The following is a 25,864-nucleotide window of genomic DNA, read 5'->3' on the forward strand; positions in this document are numbered from 1 at the left end:
TTTACTATTTGCACCGTCCCCGAGCCAAGATTCCCTCAGTACATTTCTAAGGAATCAAATCACATCTTTATGTTTGCCTGCGCCAATCCTACAACGCTGGATAGAAGAAATAATCAATAGAGTCTCTGTGAAAACACTTTATTTATGATCTCGCTATCTGGTTAACCCAGTTAACCTCTCTTCGTACTTATCTGTCCCTGACGCTGGACTTTGATAGGACAATCAGACCGCTGCCATATCTACCCCCACTGGGGTAATGCCAGTCAGTGCTGCCCAGCCAACCACACACTCCACACTCGTATCCTGCTACCAGCAGCCCCGATCGACCCCACTTGGATGCCCCCTGTATGAGATGGGAAAGAAGATGGAGAGGATGTCACTGCGGGTATCTCTAATTCTCTGCACAGCGTTCTTGCATTGTGCATGTGGTGAGTGTTCCAACTTATGACCTCTGCCCCTCCCCTCCTGACAGATACATATTGTATATTCTGCAGATTATCCCATCACTGACCCCTCTAGAGATCTGCAGAACATCGCTCTGCCCCTCCCCTCCTGACAGATACATATTGTATATATTCTGCAGATTATCCCATCACCGACCTCTCTAGAGATCTGCAGAACATTGCTCCGCCCCTCCCCTTCTGACAGATACATAATGTATATATTCTGCTGATTATCCCATCACTGACCTCTCTAGAGATCTGCAGAACATTGCTCTGCCCCTCCCCTTCCTGACAGATACATATTGTATATATTCTGCAGATTATCATATCACTGACCCCTCTAGAGATCTGCAGAACATTGCTCCGCCCCTCTCCTCCTGGCAGATACATATTGTAGATATTCTGCAGATTATCCCATCACTGACCTTTCTAGAGATCTGCAGAACATTGCCCCACCCCTCCCCTCCTGACAGATACATATTGTATATATTCTGCAGATTATCCCATCACTGCCCTCTCTAGAGATCTGCAGAACATTGCTCTGCCCCTCCCCTCCTGACAGATACATATTGTGTATATTCTGCAGATTATCCCATCACTGACCTCTCTAGGCACCTGCAGAACATTGCTCTGCCCCTCCCCTCCCAACAGATACATATTGTATATATTCTGCAGATTATCCCATCACTGACCTCTCTAGGCACCTGCAGAACATTGCTCTGACCCTCCCCTCCTGACAGATACATATTGTATATATTCTGCAGATTATCCAATCACTGACCTCTCTAGAGATCTGCAGAACATTGCTCCACCCCTCCCCTCCTGACAGATACATATTGTGTATATTCTGCAGATTATCCCATCACTGACCTCTCTAGGCACCTGCAGAACATTGCTCCGCCCCTCCCCGCCTGACAGATACATATTGTGTATATTCTGCAGATTATCCCATCACTGACCTCTCTAGGCACCTGCAGAACATTGCTCCGCCCCTCCCCTCCTGACAGATACATATTGTGTATATTCTGCAGATTATCCCATCACTGACCTCTCTAGGCACCTGCAGAACATTGTTCATGCAGCAAATTAGTAATGTTGATAGCACTGGGTTACTGAATACTCCTTTAGCATGATGTTGCTCTGGTGTTGTGTTCTGCAGGTTCGGATTGGATGGAGAGATATATGGATTTTATAAGAGAGGAAGTCTCACTCCATGAGCTGCAGGTACTTTCTGTGTGACGTGTGACCTCTGTGCATAACAAATATTATTCCAGTCTTAATCTCATTCATTCTATACCGGTTAAAATAACAGAACCTGTCATGACAATAAGATGGTGCCTGTCATGATAAGGAGGTACGCCTTAAAGGGGCCCATACACTGGTCGATTTCAGCCATTGGAAATCGATTCTATTAAATCTATCTATCGATTGATTTGCAGCCGATTTTGATCAATTTATCTATCTGACAGGGTGGAAAATCTAGGTCGATCTGCTGCTGCCAGCATATGGCAGCAGATCGACCTATGGCCCATAGAGTTGCATTGGATCTAATGGTCCAATAATGCATTCAGATTGAATTCCAAAAGATTTCATTCTGAAATCTATTGGAAATCTGTTCCCAGTGTGTGGCACACATCAGATTCCTGTCAGATTCCACTTCACAGGCGTCTGACAGGAATCTATCTGATGGTCGAATCTGCTGCAAATCTATCAGTGTATGGCCACTTAAGATGTCCAGTGAGGGTATCCTCCTCTTTAGAGGTACCAGATCTCTAGCCTGTTATCAGAAAACTTGAAAATATAGCGAGGTCATAAATAGTACTAAAGAGGAACTGTAGTGAAAATAACAAGGAATAAAATTGCTTATTGATTATACAGTAATATTAATGTATAGATTATTTAGTCAGTGTTTGCCCATTGTAAAATGTTTCCTCTCCCTGGTTTACATTGTGAAATATCTTTAGTTCTGCCAGGTGATCTGTACGGAATGTTCATTATTCAGAGTTATATGCACACAGGGAGATATGGCTTGCTTGGCTGCTGTAAAAAGGTGTTATTTTTTACCATGCAAAGAGTTTCACAGATCGCAAACTGTCAGGACCATGGTCATGATATCACACTGTGGGAGGGGTTCCACCACAATATCAGCCATACAGAGGCCCCTGATGATCCGTTTGAGAAAAGGAGTAGATCTCTCATGGGAAAGGGGGTGTCAGCTACTGATTGGGATGGAGTTCACACGGTTCCTCTTTAACCCTTTGGTGCATGTCCTGCTGGCAGCTCTACCTGTGCGGTCAAATCCTGACCTCTGCCCTTCTTCTAACAGCCCCAGACTACAGTAACCCTGCTGCTAACATCCCCCTTAAAGGTAGCCATACACTGGTCGATTTGCCATTAGATCGACCAGCTGACAGATCCCTATCTGATCGAATCTGATCAGAGAGGGATCGTATGGCTGCCTTTACTGCAAACAGATTGTGAATTGATTTCAGCCTGAAACCGATCACAATCTGTGAAGCCGCCGCTGCCGCCTGTCTCCCCCCCCCGCGCATACATTACCTGACGCTGGCTCCCGGGCATCTTCTCCGCATCTTCTCCACGCTGCACCCGCTCCATCCCGGCACTTCCTGTGTCACTCCGTGACCAGGAAGTTCAAATAGAGCGCCCTCTATTTGAACTTTCTGGTCACTGCAGTGACAGGAAGCGCCGGGATGGAGCGGGTGCAGCGCGGAGAAGATGCGGAGAAGATGCCCGGGAGCCAGCGACAGGTAATGTATACCTGATCGGATCGGCCGCCGCTAGCGACGCGCTCCCTACCCGCGGGCGATCGAGGGTAATTTCCCGCACGGCGCGATCGACGGACCGATCCGATTTCGGGAGGAAATCTGATCGGCGGGTGCGTTTAGCGCGAACGATTGGCAGCAGATTCGATCCCAGGATCGAATCTGCTGTCGAAACGGCCGCAAATCGGGCCAGTGTATGGCCACCTTAAGGCCTCTTTCACAGTAGGACGTTGCTGTTTGATGTCGCAACGCAAGTTACAACGCAATGCCCCCAAAAAAGTCGCACAGCAATACTAAGTCTGTGCGACATTCACAGTGCACACATTGTGTTTGTGTGTAACGTGTAGCATTATTAGAAGGTGCTGCATGCTGTGCGTTATACACGTTATTAGCTGTGTTGGACTGTTTGCACATGCTCAGTAATGACCTGGAAGCATACTTTTCATTGCCTGTATGCGACGATAACGGGGCATTAAGTTGCGTTGTAATTTGCGTTGCAACTTTACCGTTGCATCAAAACACAACGTCCTACTGTGAAAGAGGCTTAAAGGACCAATATCGCAAAAAAAGTAGTCAGTTAAAATCTAACAGAACCGACAGGTTTTGGGCCAGTCCATCTCCTCATGGGGGATTCTCAGGGTTTTCTTTGTTTTCAACAGCATTTCCTAACAAGCAGTTGCAAAGTCTAACTGACAAAATAGTATGCAAGTGAGTAGGGAGGCTGGCTGGTATCTTACTATTTTGGCAGTTAAACTGCTGTTCAGGAAATGCTGTTGAAAACAAAGAAAACCCTGAGAATCCCCATGAGGCGATGGACTGGCCCAAAACCTGTCTGTCCTGTCAGATTTCAACTGCCTACTTTTTTTCCGCAATAGTGGTCCTTTAAGGCTCAGAGCACACTAGCAATGTGCAGAAAAACATGCGGTTTCTACATTTTTGTTTTTGCTGCGTTGCTTTTTTTTTTTTATTTCAATGGAGTAAAATACAGTATCAAATTTATTTAATTAAAAAATGCACGAAAAACGCATGTAAGAACACTGTTCTCTGCCTCTCCATTGAAATACATTAAGTGCGTTTTTTTTTTAATAAGAACCTCTAACAGGTTGCCTTTTATTGCCAGATGCTGCAATAAAGATTCACTGAGCTACTAATACCTTGTGTGGTGCTGGTCCTTGGAGGTTCTCATTGTGTTGACCCCTAGGTACAGAAGTGGGGACCAGGCACACCATTTTTGAACTGCTTCCTGTGGTGCTCCTGGACTTTTGTTTTTTGCTACATGCCTTTTTGAGAAATATGCAGCAAGATGTGTATTTTGAAAAACTCCCATTGTAAAATGCAGATGTATGCAGGGTTTATGTGGCCCATAGACTTTCATTGTAGGCAAAGATGCATGTGTTTTCCACAATGCTAGCGATTCTGCCTAGTGCACTCCTAGCCTCACACTGAAATAACCCTGATTAAAAAATATGCACCCCTGTACTCCTTCCCCCATTCCTACTTATACTGTGCACCCCTTTTGGTCCAGAGGGGCGTAGCTACTGGACCCCCTGTGAAAGTATGGATGGGCCCGAGTCCCCTACCCCCCCCCCCCCCCCCCCCCCATGCTTTCTGCTCAGGTAAACTGAGAACCAATGTTATTCAATTGGCTAGTACACACTTGAATGTGTTTTCACCATGCAGATAAAAACAGATAGAAGTGAGGCACTACCGGCATTTATCTATTAGTTACATTAGCTTCAGTGATACAATGTGAATGTTTTCACACATACAGACACATGTGCTGTGCAGAAAACGCATACAGAAAACTGACAGACGAGTGTGCTCCCAGCCTCAACTTCTTATTACACTCACTCTGTCCATCTCTGATGGAGCAGAGCTGGCTCTGCAGCCTTCTCCAGCATCACTACAGTACACAGCACTTGGGGAGGGGTAGAGAGGTTGGGCGCTGTACACAAGACCCTGCTGCACACTGAATAGTTTTTTTCCCTGATTCCTTATCAGTGGCTGAGCAGATGCAGTCGTTAGAACAATTGTGCAGAGAACAGAAAGTTTTGTTCTGTCCGTGCCCTTAGTCAGTCTCACAGGACAGGGAAAGGAAACTTCTCCCCCCCCCCCCCTCGGGGGCCCCTGCTGCTTCTGGCGCCCCCTGCAGATGCATCCCTTGCAGGGTCTATTGTTACGCACATGCTGGTCTGCCTGGGTTTACTTGCCCCCTGAAATAACTGAGCTGTGACATCCTCCTCCTCATTCTGCATTATTTATTATACTTGCATTATTTCAGCAATTTCCAGAAAAGGCCTCAGGGCAGACCGGACTCCCGCAAGGATTTACGTGTCCCGACATGTCACCCTCTCCTCAGATACCCGCCACAGGTATGTTACAGTCAGTCATTCTCCGGCTATAGCATTCCAACATGAAAGGTGTCCAGTATGGACTGATAGGACCAGGGCCGAGGCGAGAGAGGCTCCAGCCTCAGGGCACAGTGTAAGAGGGGCGCACAACTCACTCAGCTATCAGTCCCCTATTGTGTTTGAAGCAGAAAGAAATACATGGCAGTGACTGCAAGCCAGATACCTAGAGATTAAGGTGTTGGGGGCCCTGGGGCGCCTCTTAGTCTAATAGCAATCAGTGTGTGGGTGGGGCGCACTTTGGTGTCTCAGCCTTGGGTGCTGGAGGTCCCGGCTCTGGATAGGACAGGGAGACAATGAAGACCGAAATGAAGAATCATTTTTTTATGTATTTTAAATGACAGGATTTTTTCCATTCAGTCAATTATTATTAACAAAAAATGTAGAAAAAAGGCTGGCACTAGATGCTAGTTGGAGGCTGACTGGCCATTCACTGTACTGGGTACCAACAATTCCGTGCGCTCATACCAAGGACATGCAATCAAAAGAGTACAGAGTTCAGGCACTGTAAATTGTGCATAGGTACCTTTAATCAACAGTGTACAGACATCGGGGTATGCAGTGGTGGTGATGGAGGCCTGACAGCCGTTTTGCTTGACAACTGGCCTCTGAGGAAGCTTGTTGTCAAGCGAAACGGCTGTCAGGCCTCCATCACCACCACTGCATACCCCGATGTCTGTACACTGTTGATTAAAGATACCTATTCGCAATTTACAGTGCCTGAACTCTGTACTCTTTCAGTTATTATTATTAGTAGTATTATTATGCACTAACAAACTATGCAACACTATATAAAGAAAGCAGATTTTTTACTGAACTTGAGAAAGTCAGACTTGGCATGGGAGGGGGGGGGGGGGGGAGTGGTTGGTGTGGAGGACACGCTGTCCAAACCAGCTTACAATTGAAGCAGAAATGTTTTTATAAAGAGGAACGCTGCTGTTTTTGATAAATCTGCCCCATTGTTCCACTTATGCCTGGTACACATCATGCAATTTTTCATCAGATAGACAGGTCAAATCGATTTGGTTTTTTTCCCCGACTAGTCCGATCTGATTTCCGATCGTTTTTTTGATCCATTTTCTGATCACTTTTATTAAAAAATAAATCAGAAAAATGATCGGAAATCAGATCGAACTTGTCGCAAAGAATCGATTCGACCCATCTATCTGATGGGGAAATTGCATGGTGTGTACCAGACATGAAGCTCTGATCTTACTTGTGTATTATCTATAGTGCCACCCATTTATTGCAGAACTCCTTTGTTTGTGGCGAGTTGCAGAATAGCCCCGAAATCTCCTCCAAATATTCAATTATTTTGACAGCACTTTTTCACCTACATTTTGGTGCTTATTCTATTGCAGAAGAGCTGAAAAGGTACAGTGGGATGCGAAAGTTTGGGCAACCTTGTTAATCGTCATGATTTTCCTGTATAAATCGTTGGTTGTTACGATAAAAAAATGTCAGTTAAATATATCATATAGGCGACACACACAGTGATATTTGAGACGTGAAATTAAATTTATTGGATTTACAGAAAGTGTGCAATAATTGTTTAAACAAAATTAGGCAGGTGCATACATTTGGGCACCGCACAGGGCCGGATTTACCATAAGGCACTGTAGGCATGTGCCTACAGACGCCTGAAGATGGAAAGGCGTCTCACTCCCCTCCGTGAGCGCCTCCTTCCTTATGCAGAGTCCTGAGCAGAGTGTAAATGAGAGGTTACTCACCCAGCTTTCAGCATTCCACTGATGAGATCTCCCTTCAGTCAGGGGCACCTCTAGCTACTTAATATTCAGGTTCTTCTACCGCTACCTAATACTTGGGTGCATCTCTAGCTACTCAATACTAAGGGTACTTCTGGCTACATAATGCTAGGGGACACCTATAGCTACCTATGCCGGGCAAGGTAAGTAAGGGAGAGGTGACGGTGGGGCCAGCCAGCACACTTGTGGTCTATTTCTCTCTGTTTTCCTTGTGTCCTGTGCAAGAGTTCAGAGCCACTTAAAAGTAGTTTAGGGTTTAGGCCACTAACTAAACTCCGTTCCTTGCAGCTGATCGGGTAAAGCCTGCTGATGTGAGGATTGTAGCCGCCTTGGGAGACTCAGTGACGGTATGAGAATGCTGGATAAAGTGTGTGTACAGAGTGTGTGTGTGTACAGTGTGTGTGTGTGTACAGTGTGTGTGTGTGTGTACAGTGTGTGTGTGTGTGTACAGTGTGTGTGTGTACAGTGTGTGTGTACAGTGTGTGTGTACAGTGTGTGTGTACAGTGTGTGTGTACAGTGTGTGTGTGTACAGTGTGTGTGTGTGTGTACAGTGTGTGTGTGTACAGTGTGTGTGTGTGTGTGTACAGTGTGTGTGTGTACAGTGTGTGTGTGTGTGTGTACAGTGTGTGTGTGTACAGTGTGTGTGTGTGTGTGTACAGTGTGTGTGTGTGTGTACAGTGTGTGTGTACAGTGTGTGTGTGTGTACAGTGTGTGTGTGTGTACAGTGTGTGTGTGTGTGTACAGTGTGTGTACAGTGTGTGTGTACAGTGTGTGTGTGTGTGTGTACAGTGTGTGTGTGTGTACAGTGTGTGTGTGTGTACAGTGTGTGTGTGTGTACAGTGTGTGTACAGTGTGTGTGTACAGTGTGTGTGTGTACAGTGTGTGTGTGTGTGTGTATGTGTGTGTGTGTACAGTGTGTTTTGGGCTTTAGCTGTGTTATGCAGTATCCTGAGTAATGGCCTTTATGTGTTTATTAGGCGGCCATAGGAGCCAATGCTACAAATGTCCTGCAAATCCCAACCGAATATCGACATTTTGCCTGGAGGTAGGTGTGCAAACATAACGTACTTATAGACTAAACACAGACAAAATGCCTCTATCTTTCATGGTGTGAAAAAACTGGAACCCTCCACCCTTCATGGAAAGAAGAGGGGGTGATGGAGGGCGATGCAGGAGCATAGCTCCCAACTGTCCCTCTTTCCTCCTCATTTGTCCCTCTTTCAGGACTTTGTCCCTCTTTCTATGTAAATATATATATTTCTCTACTAAAAAATGTTTGACTCTAAACTTTATTCCCATCCTTTAAAGAGACTCTGAAGCGAGAATAAATCTCGCTTCAGTGCTTATATTCAGCAGGGGCATGTGTGCCCCTGCTAAACCGCCGCTATCCCGCGGCTAAACGGGGGTCCCTTACCCCCCAAATCCCCTCCGTGCAGCGGGGAATCTCTTCCGCATTGAGGCAGGGCTAATGGCCGCCGCCCTGTCTCACGCGCGTCTGTCAGCGCATATCTCCGCCTCTTCCCCGCCCCTCTCAGTCTTCCTACACTGAGAGGGGCGGGGGAGAGGCGGCGATGCGCCGCTGATAGACGGTGCTGAGAGGCAGGGCTGCGGCCGTTAGCCCTGCCTCAATGGCAGCAAAATCTTCGACCAAGTTGGTCGTACATTTTGCAGGGGGGGATTTGGGGGGTAAGGGACCCCCGTTTAGCCGCGGGATAGCGGCGTTTTCGCAGGGGCACACATGCCCCTGCTGAATATAAGCACTGAAGCGAGATTTATTCTCGCTTCAGTGTCTCTTTAAATTGATATATTACTAATTTTAAAATGTTAATATGAAGGAAAATGAACAGGATAGAATGCACCAGTGTGGATTAAATTATAAAACATCATATTTTTCTTATGAAATCTTTATGGTATGCGTGACTAGGGGTGTGCCAGGGGCGTGATCAGGGGTGTGCCAGGGGCGTGATCAGGGGTGTGGCAGGGGCGTGGCTTAAGTGTCCCTCTTTCAAAAAGTTGGAAGGTGTGCAGGAGTGGTGTCCGGTGGGATGAGTAGGTATGAGTTCATTCTGCTCATCCTCTGAGATAGATAGCTAAACAATAATGTGGGGGCAGCTATACACACGCTAGGTTCACAGCCTTGATGGTGCTAAATGATTTCTGCACTAGCCAAGAGTTATGTAGCATGGTTACAAAACTTAAAGGACAACTGAAGTGAGAACATTATGGAGGCTGCCTGCCTTGTTTATTCCCTTTTAAACAATACCAGTTGCCTGGCAGCCCTGCTGGTCTATTTGGCTGCAGTAGTGTCTGAATAACACCAGAAACAAGCATGCCGCTAATCTGTCAGATCTGACAATAATGTCAGAAACACCTGATCTGCTGCATGCTTGTTCAGGGTCTATGGCTGAAAGTATTAGAGGCAGAGGGTCAGCAGGATTGCCAGGCAACTTGCATTGCTTAAAAGGAAATAAAAATGGCAGTCTCCATATACCTCTCTCTTCAGTTGTCCTTTAAAGGACCACTCCAGAACTTACAAGTTTTGGACTAGTCTATCCTCCTCATGGAGGATCCTCGGGTTTTCTTTGTTTTTAAAAGCATTTCCTGAACGGCAGTTGTTAAGTCTAACTGCCAAAATAGTGTGCGAGTGAGTAGATAGGCTGCCTGGTATCGTTCTACTTTGGCAACTAAACTGCTGTTCAGGAAATGCTTTTGAAAACAAATTCCCCCATTTGGAGGTGGACTAGTTCAGAATACTTTTTCTACAGAGGAGCTCATATCTCACTTGTTTCTGCCCTAGGAAGTCAAGAGATCCATCCTCTATCTACCCCTGGAGCTCTCTAGGAAGTCAGGAGACTCCTTGTTTTACTAATGAGCTGTTATATCTACCCCTGGACTGGAGCTCTAGGAAGTCAGGGGAATCCTTGTTTTATTGAGGAGATCCTACAAATACCCTGGTGCTCTAGGAAGTTAGAGAACCCCTAGTTTTATTGAGGATCTCTTTCATCTACCCTTGGGCTCTAGGAAGTCAGGAGACCTCTTGTTTTATTGTGGAGCTCCTATATCCACCCAGTGTTCTAGGAAATCAGAAGACCCCTTGTTTTATTGAGGAGCTTCTAAATCCACCTCAGGGTTCTAGGAATTCAGTAGATCCTTGTGTTATTGAGGATCTCCTACATCTACCCTTGGTGCTGTAGGAAGCCAGGAGACCCCTTGTTTTATTGTGGAGCTTCTATATCCACTCCAGTGTTCTAGGAAGCTAGGAGACCCCTTGTTTTATTGAGGTGTGCCTATATCTACCCCTGGTACTCTAGGAAGTCAGAAGTCTTCCTTTTTTTAGAAGACCTCTTGTGCAGCTTTAGGAAGCCTTGGAAAGTCTCACTTCCTGGCTAGACTTTATAAAGTCATACTTGCTACAGCTTCGGTATACATTGTGTAGTGTTATGATGAAACTCTATTCTGCTTTTTCCAGTATCGGTGGCCACGGGAGCTTGGCGGACATCATCACCCTCCCCAGTAAGTATTTTATTTTCCTCTAATGAAAACACACAAACAGTGACTTTAGCATTGTGAATTTTAATCCCACATAAGCTCTAATCAACCTGACAATGGAGTCACCTGATTTTCAACATGATGTAACCCACACTTACGGTACTAATAGGCTAAGAAAGAACATCTCTGCAGTATAATTACACTCAGCCTGACTTAATCCATCATTAATCATTCATATTTTATGTCCAGCCCAATGCAGTATATACAGGAAACTTTGTATATAAGGAAATACAGGATGGATCCTAGGGAAAGGTATGTGTGTCAGGAGCGGTTCTTCCATGAAGCAACGTGAATCGCGTTCTTCAGGGCGGCAACAATTAGAGGGCGGAAAGAGCTGGCTCCCCTCCCCAATTGTCCCCCTTCTCACACTCCCCATCTCCTGTCCCTAGGTGCAAGGCGCTGCTTCACTCACGTGCTCTCAGCATTCCAGTGGTGGGATCTCTATCCGCCTGTCCAGCGTCCTGTATCCATGGCTACAGCGGTGCCTCATGTAACCTGTTACGGGGTCACATGAGGCGCCGGTGAAGTCAGAGAGGAAGCAGGACTTCACGTGTGGTTGGTGATCCCATTACTAATCTGCTGAGAGCGGGTGAGTTATGGTTCAGCACATACCCGGCATCCTGGGGATCAGATGCTTTGGGCCAGCAGGGAGGAGATGCTGTCTTGGAGGAAGCAGAGGGAGGTAAGCGTAGTGCCAGTGCCTGCAATGCACAGCCCGATGTGTCTCTCCGGTCCAGCTCAGCACACATGTCGGGGTGATGTTAAAGGATGCGCGTCCTCACATTGTATTCCTTCAGGCAGCAAAAAGTCTAGAATCAGCCCTGGTGTGTGTGCATGTGGGTTTGGTTCAGGTGTCTATTGAATATGATGGCTATATATTACTGAAGTCCTACGCCTGATTTTTGGCATACAGGGCTTAATTTGGGCATAAGTGTTTGACGTAACTTGCTTGAGTGAGTCGTTTGGCTAATGTGGGACTGCTATAGGAATTGCTGTTCGTATATTAAAAAGCAATGGACGTGAATATTTTAAATTATGGTACTTGAATTGACCTCCTAGAGTGAAGACCAGTCCAGCTTGGATGTGGATAGGAAGGGCCGGTATTAGGAGATATGTTCGGAGGTGGTCGTACATGGGAAGGTCCAGTGTTAGGAGATATGGTTGGAGGAGGTTGAAGATGTGAAGGTTCGGTGTTAGGAGATATGGTTGGCGGAGGTTAAAGATGTGAAGGTTCGGTGTTAGGAGATATGGTTGGCGGAGGTTAAAGATGTGAAGGTTCGGTGTTAGGAGATATGGTTGGCGGAGGTTGAAGATGTGAGGGAACAGTGTTAGGAGGTACGGTCGCGGGGGTCGAAAATGTGAAGGTCCGGTGTAAGGAGATATGGTTGGTGGAGTGCATAGGTTGGAAGTGGCTGATGTTAGGAGATATGTTCAGCGGAGGTTGTACAAGGGAAGGGCCATTGTTAGGAGATATGGCCAGCAGAGGTCGAAGATGTAAAGGGCCAGTGTTAAGAGATATGGTTAGCCGAGGGCGTGGACAAGAAGGGCTAGTATTAGGACATATGGTCGGCGGAGGTCGAAGATGTTAAGGTCCGGTGTTAGGAGTTATGATTGGCGGAGGGCATAGGTAGGAAGGTCTAATGTTAGGAGATATGGTTGCAGGGGGGGGGGGGGCAGCGTAGAAAGCAAAGGCCGATTTTAGGAGATATGGTTGGTGGTGGGCGTAGATAGGCAGGGCCGGTGTTAGGAGATATGGTTGGTGGAGGACATAGATAAGAAGGGCCGGTGTTAGGACATATGGTTGGTGGAGGAAATAGATAGGAAGGGCTGGTGTTAGATGTGGTTAGGGGACGGCGTAGATAGACAAGACAAGACAAGACAAATAACATTTATATTGCGCTTTTCTCCTTGCGGACTCAAGGGGTGGCTTGTGTTGGGACATGTGGTCCAGGGCCGGCCCTAGACTATTTGCCGCCTGAGGCAAAAAAAAATTTCCGACCCCCCCCCCCCCGGTGGGGGGCGCGCTCTGGGGGGCCGCCGAGCTGGAGGGGTAGCTGGCAGGACGGGGGTATTGGGCCTAGCGGCGGGGAGGGGGTCGTACCCCCCCTCCCTCGCCTGGGTCCCCCGTGCTCCGCTCCCCTCAGCCGATATGTGTAAGACGCACGGGCGGGGAGGACTCACCTCTTCCCAGCGTGCGCTCCACTGACATCACTTCCTGCAACGCTGCAGGAAGTGACGTCAGTGGAACGCACGCTTGGAACGAGGAAGAGGTGAGTCCTACCCGCCCGTGCCTCTTACACATAGCGGCTGAGGGGAGCGGAGCATGGGGGACCCAGGCGAGGGAGGGGGGGGTCCGACCCCCCTCCCCGCCGCTAGGCCCAATACCCCCGTCCTGCCAGCTACCCCTCCAGCTCGGCGGCCGGGTCCCCGCACCCACGGACGGGCGGGTGCCGCCCCTGGAATTTTGCCGCCTGAGGCAAAAGTTTCACCCCGCCTCATGAGCGGGCCGGCCCTGATGTGGTCATCCCTAATGTTCAAATAAGTATGTCACATTCCTCCTGCAGATATTCTGAAGACTTTTAACCCCAATATTGTTGGCTTTGCTAAGAGGAGCACCGTGAGCTACCGGCCGGCTGAGCTGGAAGATGCAGGACTTAACCTTGCCATAACCGGAGCCAACTCCATGTAAGGATGAATTACACTTGTGTCCACACATTGACGTAACGGGATTGGGTGCACTCCTGTGAACATTTTGTGTGCAGACATCACTCCGCCTAGATACCATGGCGAGACTCCAATAAATCTTTGTACAAATGTGATCAGCACAAGGATGCATTTCTATGTAAAACCCTTTTATTGCATATAAACGCATCTTCCACCTGAAACAATATGCACAGTGCTGCCCATAATTATTCATACCCATGGCAAATTTTGACTTAATGACTTGCTGGTTGAATAAAAGTAACTGTTTTGACGGAAATTACATAGGTGTCTCCCAAAAGATAAGAAGACGATGTACAAGGAAAACAAAACTTTTCTCAGCTTTTATTTACATTTGAGCAAAAAGTGTCCAGTCCAAAATTATTCATACCCTTCACAAACTGTCACAGTCTGTGGGAAAATCCAAAGTTTTATACCATTCCAAATAGTCCAAGCTGTTCAAAAACATCCTAATTACCCTGACTAGTTGGGAACAGCTGTTTTAATCAACTAAACAGGTGAAAAACAGCAGCTCTTTGCAGTTGAGTTGTGGACAGTAATGGCTAAGACAAAGGAGCTCAGTGAGGTCCTGCGGCTGTGCATTGTGGCTGCTCACAAGTCAGGAAACGGCTACAAGGCCATTTCTAGTTGTTTTCAAGTTCCAGTGACTATAGTGCAAAGTATTATTAAAAAATACAAGATCTTCCGCACTGTGAAAAATCTCAGAGGACGTGGTCGGAAGCCAAAACTGACATCTGTGCTGGCCAGGAGGATAGTGAGAGAGGTGAAAAAGAATCCAAGGATCACCACCAAGGCCATCCTGGTGAATCTGGGCTCTGCTGGTGGCAATGTCTCAAAGTTTTAAGTCAAAATTTGCCAGGGGGTATGAATAATTATGGGCAGCACTGTATATCACTGCACCCACAATCAGTGCTTCTTCATTCTCTCTCTCCTCTCCATAGAACTCGACAGGCTGCCAGGCAGTAGCTATGCAGTGTGTCTGTAAAGCGATCATTCAGAAACCGTCACTCAGGATAATCCCCAACAGTGCAGCAAGATATTTGTCTTGACTGATTAAAACTATGATGTCATCACTCAAACTCATGAAGCAATGAGGTGATGTCAGTCCAGTAATATGTAGCTTATATCTGGAGAGTGGTGATATCATGCCTGTAATATATGACTTATAATTGGAGAGTGGTGATGTCACTCCTGTAATATATGCCATATATCTGGAGAGCGATGACGTCACTGCTGTAATATATGACATATCTGGAGAACGGTGATGCCACTCCTGTAATATATAACATTTGGCCAGCAGTGATGTCACTCCTGTAATATATAACTTATATCTGGAGAGCGATGATGTCACTGCTGTAATATATTACATATCTGGAGAGCGATGACGTCACTGCTGTAATATATGACATATCTGGAGAACGGTGATGCCACTCCTGTAATATATAACATTTGGCCAGCAGTGATGTCACTCCTGTAATATATAACTTATATCTGGAGAGCGATGATGTCACTCCTGTAATATATAACTTTAACTTATATCTGGAGAGTGGTGATGTCACTCCTGTAATATGTAACATATCTTGAGAACGGTGAGGTCATTCCTCTAACACTGTATATATAACTTATATGTGTACAGCAGCGATGTCACTCCTGTAATATATAACTTCTGTTGTAATTCCAGATTGTTACCCCAGCAGGCCAGACACCTCATTGATACCCTGAAAACTCTTCCAGTAAGTATATTTCTATTATTTATTTATTTTTAACAAATCTATTTTTAATGTTTTATAAAACAGATAAAGATGAACAGAAACTCAGAGCTACAGTGTCTAGCCACACAGTGCTACTTTGGGCAATACAAGGAAATTCAGGCTCATACTGTCTGTAACAGGGTCATATATCATGTTTAAAGCAATACAATAATATCAAAACAGGTATATTTGCACGTGTTCATTTATACACAGCTCAGCATCTGCAACGTAATGATGAGGACTAGTAGCAAAACAAGAAGGAAAGATAGAAAAAGAGATTTCACCTCAGTATCAAGGTCCAGTCTGAAGACTGCGGCGCCCCCTGCTGGAGACTCTCTCACTGTGATTTTCTCTTGTTAGGATGTAAATTATAAGGAAGACTGGAAAGTGATCACCATATTCATCGGTGGCAACGACCTCTGTGACTTCTGCAAGAATAAGGTGTGAAATTCCTCCGCTGCACATTCCACAAACATTCTGAGCTATTGTTGGAAATACAAGAAAACATATAGAAGATCCAGCGTAAAGCTGCTCACATGAAAGTATAATATAACCCAGTATGGGCAGAGATCTCTCTCCTATAGTATCTTGTAGACACACAGCTTATATACAGCTTACTGGTGCTGAGCAAATGCAAAATTGTAATGCAAAATGTGGCAAAAATGTGTAATTAATTTTGCATGTAAACGTACGATAATCCATCCCTAATTTTGCATTATTACGTGACATTCCGCGTAATTTAGTGGCGACTTTAGTGGTTGTCAGCATAGCAACGCACCTGATATCATCACCAACATTGTTACATATGTTATGGGGAATAATGGGAACAAGTAGAACAAAAAATCAAAAAGACCTTGTAGTTTTTGAGATAACTGATTTTGAAAATGCAAAGGAAGAATGGTTTTTAAACTCAGAAAAATTAAAGTTTAAAAAACGGTTTTTATTTGCATTTTCAAAATCGATTATCTCAGTGGTAATGATAACATGTATGGGGGCTTTTTATAGCTTATTATCCGCTAAAGTCGGCACAGAATATTGTAATTACATGAAATTACGGATGGATTATGCAAAATCGGTTGCATGTCCAAACCGTAATTACGTATGGCCGTATTTGAGAAAAATTATGTGAAATTTTGCGTATTTTTAATTAACAGATTATGATCACCACTACAGTTTACTGACTCCCCTTACCTGTGTCCCCCCATTAACCCGCTTACACTGTAATCTGGTATGGGCAGAGCTCTCTCTCCTATTGTATCTTGGTAGACGCGCAGCTCTATCTTATATACAGCTTACTGACTCCCCTTATCTCTTCCAGACGTTGTATTCTGCGGAGAGCTTCATCCTCAGTGTCACAGAGTCTCTGGATATGCTGCAGAATGAGGTATGTAATGTGGGGGCCATTGTCGTGTCACATTATCAATAAGATGAGGATTACTGCTGGCATGCAAATTAGGCTTAGAACTGGGCGAATCAGAATGGCAGAATGTGCACCTCCGATGCTGAGGCAGGTGGTGGGAGAGCGTTTAGTACCTGCAGCTTGGGCTGCCCCACCCTCCTGTCCCCAGGTGACATTCTGCATAATTATTAACATAGGAGCCCTGGTAAGAGATGTAAGAATCTGGGGTACGGGGGGGGGGGGGGGGGGGATTTGAGGATTGTTGAAATCTCACCAACCTGTTCAAGAAAGGAAAACAAGATGAATTTAGCATGTGTGCAGAGCTGGGAACTTGGGAGAGCAGAGATTGCTCTGCTCTCACAGAGCTCCTGTTTACTGTTACAATTGCATATGCTGTGCAAATGCTGCAGGAAAACCATCTTCTTGTTCCCTCCCCAGCTCCCCCGATCCATCGTCAATGTCGTGCAGCTCTTCGAGATCAGCCAACTCCGACAGATCAACGACAGGACCGTGAGTTGCGTCCTGCAGAGGTGAGAGCCGCTACGCCCAATCATTAGCCTCGTACACACGCTAAGGTGCCCACTAATGAGACAATCCTGATTGTACAATCTTACCACTTCTATGTAATATGGGGGACAACCTAAAGTATCCATTTATTGTTTATACATTTTTTATTGCATTCAAAGTAAAACTCGGTTTATTCTTCTTCTACATAGATCTGGTAAGAGTGTACAACATGGATTTGGTAAAATTGTACAATCAATATTGTATCATTAGTGGGCACCTTCAGACGGTGCTGTAGCATTGTAGTGTGTTGTGTTGGTGGTATAATGGTTAGGAATAGCAGCCTACAGAGCGGTAGGCCTGGGTTTGATTCCTGGCCAATGTATGGGAGTTGGCTTTTGAAATCCTACAATTCCCTAAGCAAGCTCATTTTTCTCTTGGATATATCATAATGGTACATGCTAGGCTGGCTTCAGCATGTAGTGTTGGTGGTGGTGGTATAGTGGTGAAGAGAGCTGTTTACCAAGCACTAGACCTGGGTTCAATTCCTGGCCAAGGTATGTAAGCTGGCTTTTAAAATCCTACAATTCCCTGGAAGACAAGAGAGGGAGGAGGAAGGGAGGAAGGGGAGAAAGAGAAAAAGGACTAAGGGAACAGTCAATAGGTTCTATGGGCTACCATTTAGCATAAATAAGGTTACATTTGCGATTATTTTAATTTTTCCGCCAGAATCCGGAATTTCGCAAAAATCCGGCGGAATTTTCATAGTGACGGAATTCAGCGCTGGCGGAATCCGCGAATTCCGGCGGAACAGAATTTGCTCTTTCCGATCATCCCTAAACGGAATTCTCCGTCCTCCACTTTAAAAATGGCCATTACCCCATAACAGCTTCCTGGTCAGCACACTGTTAAACTGTAATATCACCCACTTGAGCCATAGGGAAACATGGACATTACTTTGAAGATTCAGTTGTAACTGACAGCTGCTGATATACAGTATAACTGACAGCAACTGGTATATTTCAGTTCTGACAAAATATTGTCAGAACTGGAAGGGATCACTGTAAGGAGAAAATGGTGAGCTTTAGAGAGGAACTGACGGTGAGGTAAGTATGTAATAATATTCATTGGCAGCTACAACGTGTATATTTTAAATAATTTTACTCGCTTCAGGTTCCCTTTAAGCATCAATAAGCGGCCCCGCCCATCCTCCTCCCCCTTCCATAGTTCCCGGCGTTATCCCATCTTCGTACAGAGAGAACGCATCTTGTGGTTGTTTAGCAGCCTGACCAGGGCCGGCCCTAGACTTTTTGCCGCCTGAGGCAAATTTTGATAAAATTGCCGCCCCCGCCGCCCCCCCCTCCCCCCCGGGGGGGCGCTCTGGGGGGCCGCCGAGCTGGAGGGGTAGCTGGCAGGACGGGGGTATTGGGCCTAGCGGCGGGGAGGGGGGTCGGACCCCCCCCTCCCTCGCCTGGGTCCCCCGATCTGCGCTCCCCTCCAGCCTTAAATCGAAGCAGCCGCTATTAGTAGGCACGGGCGGGGAGGACTCAGGACTCACCTCTTCCCAGCGTGCGCTCCACTGACGGTACTTCCTGCAGCGTTGCAGGAAGTGACGTCAGTGGAGCGCACGCTGGAACGAGTAAGAGGTGAGTCCTCCCCGCCCGTGCCTCTTACAAATAGCGGCTGCTTCGATTTAAGGCTGGAGGGGAGCGCAGATTGGGGGACCCAGGCGAGGGAGGGAGGGGGGGGTCCGACCCCCCTCCCCGCCGCTAGGCCCAATACCCCCGTCCTGCCAGCTACCCCTCCAGCTTGCCGGCCGGCTCCCCGCACCCACGGACGGGCGGGTGCCGCCCCTGGAAATTTGCCGCCTGAGGCAAAAGTTTCACCCCGCCTCATGAGCGGGCCGGGCCTGAGCCTGACTATACAGCATTGAAGCCATGCTGTGTCACGTTCAATCCTGGTGGGAGACACACAATGAGTGGAAATTGCGCGTGTGTGCAGCTTTACTCCTAGTACACACGGGCAGATCCACAGCAGGGCCGGTGCTTCCATAGAGGCAAAGGGGGCAATTGCCCCAGAGCCTGTAGGGGCCCCAAAGATGTGTCCTGCCTGGATTAGGTAAGACCCAAAGGTGTGTGTCCCCTCCTCTCCAGCTATGGGGACCTGATAGATGCCTGCAGGGAATGAGGAAGAGATGGGGAGAAGTCTGGAGCATGGTGCTGCTCCCTGTGTCCTGCCTGGATTAGGTAAGACCCCAATGTGTGTACATTCTGGATTTGCAAAGGAAAGGAGAAGGGGAATAATGGGGTCCCCAACAATGCTTTTGGGGACATATGATGTACACCTATAGATTTTTTTGTGGCTTGGAGTGCAGTGGGATGGGTCCTGTGAGTCTGCTTGGAGGTGGGGTGGGTGGGAGGGTTGGGCGCTAGGAGGCCCCCATTATAGCTATATCCAGCCCTGATCCACAGCCAGGCAATCAATCTGAGTGGTTCCCCGATTTGAGATGAATCCACATCTCGAACAATCGTCTAGCGTGTGTAGGTAGTACTGGTGTTGTTTTTTCCTAATCGCTCGCCTTTTTCTCCTCTCAGGATATTCTGTTCCTGTGTGGTGCAACCGAAAGACGATTCCCCGGAGCTGCTGGAAGTCCTGGATCAGAACCGCAAGTTCCAGGTATGTCTTCCTGCCATCAGAACTTGGGGTTACAATTCTACTAAAGCAGCGCACCTTAATGTGAAGGAGCAGACACTATCCATGGCTTGCATAGCAGCTAGTGGTGTAGCTAAGGAGCTGTGGGCCCTGATGCAAGTTTTACATTGAGGCCCCTCAAGCACTCTATACATAACAATTGATAAGGTGCACCAAAACCTGCCAATGGCAACTACAGTGTCAGGTGCAAGAAGGGGATGGGGAGCAGTTTGTTAATGATTACCACTAATCAAAGCATCTATAGAAGTGATTATTACCAGCAAAGGTCCAATAGAGAGATAATACTGCAGTTGAGGGGGGTCCTTCGGGGCCCCTCTGGCCCAAGGGCCCTGATGCGGTCGCAACCTCTGCAACCCCTATTGCTACGCCCCTGATAGCAGTGCTTGTTGCTATGAGTGATGTGCAGGCATTCCTGCGATCTCAAGACATAGGTACAGGCGCATGATCATGCAAATGACGTTTAGCGACACACCAGTAACGACCGCCACAGCGGATCGGATTTCTAAGGTGAAAGTCCAGGATGATTAAAAATCACAAATCTACTTACCTTGGGCTTCCTCCAGCCCTTTGCAGCTGTCCTGTGCCCTCGACGCAGCTCCGCTCCCCACCGGTGGCCTGGGGTCACAAAATGCGTCCTGCGCTCCAGCATGCAACTCACGGAGTCGTACTGACTTCATCCGGACTGTACAGCTCAGGCGCATTAGTTCTGCTCCTGCGCAGTACAGCCCGGATGACGTCAGTGTGACTCCGGGAGCCGCATGCTGGAGTGCAGTAAGGATGCCGACCTTGCGAGGTCGGCATCTGCATCGGAGAGGACAGAGAGCCAACGGAGCTACGGTGAGGCCACAGGACGGCTGCCAGCGGCTGGAGGAAGCCCCAAGTAAGTAATTTTTTTATTTTTATACATCTCGGACCTTCCTTTTAAGATCCCCGGCAATTCTGCTGAAAGTACTGCGATCGCTTGACTTCCCATTCGCGCCCGTCATGTCAAGTAATGTCTTGTCACAAGCAAAAATGTGCTGAAAAGTTACCCCGTCGGCTTATATGCGAATTAGTGGAGCAGAATGGATGGTGGAGCAGGTTCTGTTAATGGCAGAGGCGTGTAAGGATTGTGCACTAGTAATTCTGCTCTTGCCAGCTTGCGCCCTGCTGTGTCCGTGCCCATATCCCCTGCAACATGGTGTGCAACAGAGTGCATTGCTCAAGACTACCTGTGTCCCCTGGCTTGTGGAGCAGAGTGTGCAAGCAATGTGTCAGCAGTACAATGATCAGGGATTCTTCCTGTGTGGCAATCGCTGTCTCATTTCTATGACCCCATTTAGTGACGTCTTGAGATACAACTATCATTCTCGTGGCACATCTGGCTATGGGGAGGGGTGCTGACTTGTACTGAGGGGCACATCTGGCTACTTTGGCATGGGCTATACTGGGGAGGGGGCTTAAATGCAAGTCAATCACTTTTTCCTGGTTTCTGAGGGAAAAGTGGGTACCTCGGCATATACGTGGATTTGTATATATGCAGATCGGCTTATATATCCGCTATACGCAGATCGGCTTAAATACGGTATTCATTCATTCATTTGGAACACGGTATACACTAGCTAATCAATAAAATGTCCAGATGCTATAGTCCAACGTAAATGATTCTTATTATTAATATTTATATAGCGCTGACCTATTACGCAGCGCTGTACAGAGTATATTGTCTTGTCACTTAACTGTCTCTCGGAGGAGCTCACAATCTAATCCCTACCATAGTCATGTGTCTAAGTATGTATCGTGTAGTGTATTTATCTTAGTCTACAGCCAATTTAGGGGAAGCCAATTAACTTATCTCGGTTTTCGGGATGTGGGAGGAAACCAGAGTGCCCTGAGGAAACCCACACAGACACGGGAAGAACATACAAACTCTGTGCAGCTAGTGCCCTGGCTGGGATTCGAACCAGAGACTCAGTGCTGCAGTGCTCCTAATCTTAATCTTCCTAAAATGCTCATTGTGTGGGGAGGATTAGTTGCATAGTATAACATATAGGCCTCGATGCACAAAGCGTTGCTAACCTAGTTAGCCCGCCTAAAGGCTTTGGGCGTGCAAACTAGGGTGCTAAGTAGATTGAATGCCCAAAGCTATTATCAATTGCGCGCTGCGCGGCGAAAATGATGCGCGGTGCGCCGTTAACGTCACACCGTTGGCGTGAAAATTCACCTTTGCACATAGAGCGTTGCATAAGCGAAGGCGAATTTCCACGCGAACGGTGCGATGCGTTTTTGGCACACTGCGCAGCACGCAATTGGTAATTGTTTGCTCGCGCTAAGTTTTGCACGCTTCTTAGCGTGCGCACAGACACGTAAGGCGTGCTGAGGGGCTTTTCACAAGTGTGCTAACATTTAGCACCGCTTTGTGAAACAAGCCCATAGACTGGTGTGGGAGAGAGGGATATGTCACACGGTATAATGTAAAGATTGGTGTGTGTGTTGCAGAACATGCTGGAGGATGTGATTGAGAAGTCGGGCAGATATGATGGGAAGAGAGACTTTGCTGTGGTCCTCCAGCCCTTCCTGCAGAACATGCAGCCGCCCACCGACCCGGTAAGTGACCCCACGCTCCCTGCAGAAACTGACCCAATGTAACCAATCAGAGTCCAGCTAGTATTCTCTGTACTGCAGCTTTAAATGCAAGCCAGAAGTCTGATTGGCTTCTGTGGGTCCCACAGACAGTCTCGTTTCCTCACATTCTTGTCTGTGTCTCTCTCATGTCTCATACAGGAAGGAGGTATCGATTATTCTTTCTTCACTCCGGACTGTTTCCACCCCACCATGAAGGCCCACGAGCAGATGGCCAAGGCTCTCTGGAACAATATGGTAATCTGGGCAGATTTCTGAGACATCATATCCTTCCTCTCCATGTGCAGCCCCCTATTCTATGTTCAACACCCATGTACAGTGGCCCCCCTCCCATTCCATGTTCAGCCCCCTATTCCATGTGTAACATTCATGTACAGCGGCCCCCCTCCCATTCCATGTGCATCCCCTCTTCCATGTGTAACTTCCATGTACAGCAGCCCCCTCTCATTCCATGTGCAGCCCCCTCTTCCATGTGTGACATCCATGTACAGCAGCCTCTCCCATTCCATGTGCAGCCCCCTCTTCCATGTGTGACATCCATGTACAGCAGCCCCTCCCATTCCATGTGCAGCCCCCTCTTCCATGTGTATCATCCATGTACAGCAGCCCCTCCCATTCCATGTGCAGCCCCCTCTTCCATGTGTGACATCCATGTACAGCAGCCTCTCCCATTCCATGTGCAGCCCCCTCTTCCATGTGTATCATCCATGTACTGCAGCCCCTCCCATTCCATGTGCAGCCCCCCCCCCTTCCATGTGTAACATCCATGTACAGCAGCCCCCTCTCATTCCATGTGCAGCGCCCTATTCCATGTTCAACACGCATTTACAGCAGCCCCCCTCCCATTCCATGTGCATCCCCTCTTCCATGTGTAACATCCATGTACAGCAGCCCCTCCCATTCCATGTGCAGCCCCCTCTTCCATGTGTAACATCCATTTACAGCAGCCCCCCTCCCATTCCATGTGCATCCCTTCTTCCATTTGTGACATACAGGTACAGCAGCCCTCTCCCAATCGAGAACGGAAACCTGTTGAACGGAGCTCAAATTCTGATTAGTTGTCCTGGGTCACTTTTCTCTACAATAGTTTTGACAAATAAGCTGCTCACAGCTGACTTGAGTTGGCAGTGTCCCACCTCTTGGCTGACAAATTTAGAAACTCCAGCTGAGTTTTGCTAATTTATGTTATTCAATAATCTTAAAGGGAAACTAAAGTGAACATAAAAAAAGAATATCACTTACCTGGGGCTTCTACCAGCCCCCTGCAGCTGCTCTGTGCGTGCGCCACCACGGAACGATCCTCTGGTCCCCTGACAGAGCCAGTCGCCGGCCCCAGGGGGATGATAGAAGCCCCAGGTAAGTAAAACTCTTTTTTTTTATGTTCACTTTAGTTTCCCTTTAAGCCTCAGAGACTTGTTGTTGTAGGAAATACAGTATCATTATAAATAATCCTCTTCCTGTGATTGCCTGTCTGTGTCCAGCTGCAGCCGCGGGGAGAGAAGTCTCTACTGAACTCGTTTTCTGAGGACGTTCAGCTGCTGTGTCCCTCTCAGGTGAGAACAACGCTCAGACTATATCAGGAGGATGGCCATACACACACACACAGTGATATTTCTTATAGATTTATGTGGAATCCTCCAGCAGCACAGAGTATATCAGGAGAAGAGAGTTAGATAGAGGAAGGAGCAGAGGCCTCCAGCAGCACACACTTTATCCACAACAGCCTTGTTTATTATTACAGGAACATCCGTATATTTACACCAGGACCCCGGAGTACACCTATGATGCGTCTGATGATGTCCTCGGAGGCTCCGGGTCTCTCACCGCCCTGTGCATGCTTGTTGTCACTGCCCTGCTCGGCACCTCCAGCTGATCGGTGTGACTGAAGATCACCTTCCTGTGGTAGGCATGACAAGCGAGTGGCTGGGCTCCCCACTGCTGGAGTCCCGGAAGTGAAGGTGGACTACTGACACTATCATGTAATCTTATAAAACGGTGATTGTATCTGTGGCAGACGGCAAGTCACAACCATCCCGAGACAGGATCTTCTCTACAATCCGACAGCCAATCTCGTTCCCGTCGCCGAGAATTCCCTTCATCTGGCAGCTTCCAGTAAATGACTTTCCTGCGATTTCTTAAGACTGAAATCCACAGAAGCTTTATTTTGTTTTTTTTTTCCATCTCGTCGTTGTTAGTTTGATTTTTATTTTGTTTAAAGCCTGGTACACACCTTCAATTTACCACCTCTGTGCAGTATGAAGGCCGACAGATTCGAATACTATGAGCAGATTGTGTAGGTAAGCTCTCATAGAACATGGAAGTGGTAAAATTGGTCATCGATTGGCCAATCAAAGTTGAAGGTGTGTACCTGGCTTTAAAGGTGTTTGGGGCCATCATGGTCTTGTCAATGCCTTGGTCACCATTGGAGAGAATCTGCAGTGACACTCTGGAATCACAGCAAGACTGTGGGGAATAGCTTCCTACTGTCCCTCTTTTGGAGCGACAGTCCCTCTTTGGTAACCCAGTCTCTCTTTCTTTCCCATTTGTCCCTCTTTCAGGACTGATGTACAGATCTATGTAAATATACTGTATATACTCGAGTATAAGTCTAGAAATTTAGGTCTGGTTCACTTCAGAAAGTATAGGGGTCGACTTATACAAGAGTCACAGGCAACACTGCACAATGTGTGTTGTTAGTGACATTCCCATTTGCAGCAATTTACACAGTGATAAGTGATACTTTGAGGAACGTAAATGCCAAGAAAACACAGGTCTGAAACTCCTGACCACAACAATTAACAAGGAAAGGGGCAAGGATACTGGGCTGCATAAAAGGGAGTGAATAATTGCATCACTTGGGGGCCTGGATGAGGTATTGGCTATACTTAAGGGACAGGAGGGGTTAATGCCTGCAATTCTGTATGCAGTGCAGTCATTAACCCCTCCTGAGCCCCAAGTGCAGTCATTAACTTCGTTGGGTAGACTTATACTTGAGTCAATAAAAAATTGCAGCTTAAAGAGACACTGAAGCGGGAAAAAAATTTGATATAATGAATTGGTTGTGTACGGATAATTACTAGAACATTAGTAGCAAACAAAATATTCTCATATGTTTATTTTCAGTTATATAGTGTTTTTTTTATAACATTGCATTCTCTAATATTTGTAGTTTACACACTACTCAGCATTCTTAAAGAGAACCCGA

General features: G+C 47.0%; 1 protein-coding gene across 2 annotated transcripts; it reads left to right on the forward strand.

The window, feature by feature from the left end:
• The first annotated feature begins 280 nt into the window (after nucleotides 1–280).
• On the forward strand, nucleotides 281–25,864 carry LOC137532051 (phospholipase B1, membrane-associated-like). 2 transcript variants are annotated; one of them, XM_068252167.1, is made up of 16 exons: nucleotides 281–428; nucleotides 1,603–1,667; nucleotides 5,508–5,598; nucleotides 7,689–7,747; nucleotides 8,379–8,446; nucleotides 10,871–10,914; nucleotides 13,515–13,635; nucleotides 15,353–15,404; nucleotides 15,783–15,863; nucleotides 16,741–16,806; nucleotides 17,260–17,351; nucleotides 19,920–20,001; nucleotides 22,516–22,623; nucleotides 22,801–22,896; nucleotides 24,141–24,212; nucleotides 24,401–25,864. In XM_068252167.1, the coding sequence occupies exons 1-16, from the start codon at nucleotides 353–355 to the stop codon at nucleotides 24,530–24,532; spliced, it is 1,305 nt and encodes a 434-aa protein (XP_068108268.1). In that variant the 5' UTR covers nucleotides 281–352; the 3' UTR covers nucleotides 24,533–25,864. The 2 variants fall into 2 exon arrangements, with proteins under 2 accessions (XP_068108268.1, XP_068108269.1); XM_068252168.1 differs by lacking the exon at nucleotides 7,689–7,747 and having other exon boundaries at nucleotides 405–428.

Source organism: Hyperolius riggenbachi, chromosome 9 (genome assembly GCF_040937935.1).
Source record: "Hyperolius riggenbachi isolate aHypRig1 chromosome 9, aHypRig1.pri, whole genome shotgun sequence".
NCBI lineage: Eukaryota > Metazoa > Chordata > Amphibia > Anura > Hyperoliidae > Hyperolius > Hyperolius riggenbachi.

Bases quoted from the DNA above. Each gene is read 5' to 3' on its own strand.
- LOC137532051 (XM_068252167.1), top strand. From the start codon at position 353: ATGGGAAAGAAGATGGAGAGGATGTCACTGCGGGTATCTCTAATTCTC. The intron at 1,668-5,507 runs GTACTTTCTGTG...GCATTATTTCAG, and splicing joins TCTCACTCCATGAGCTGCAG to CAATTTCCAGAAAAGGCCTC. The intron at 22,897-24,140 runs GTAATCTGGGCA...GTCTGTGTCCAG, and splicing joins AGGCTCTCTGGAACAATATG to CTGCAGCCGCGGGGAGAGAA.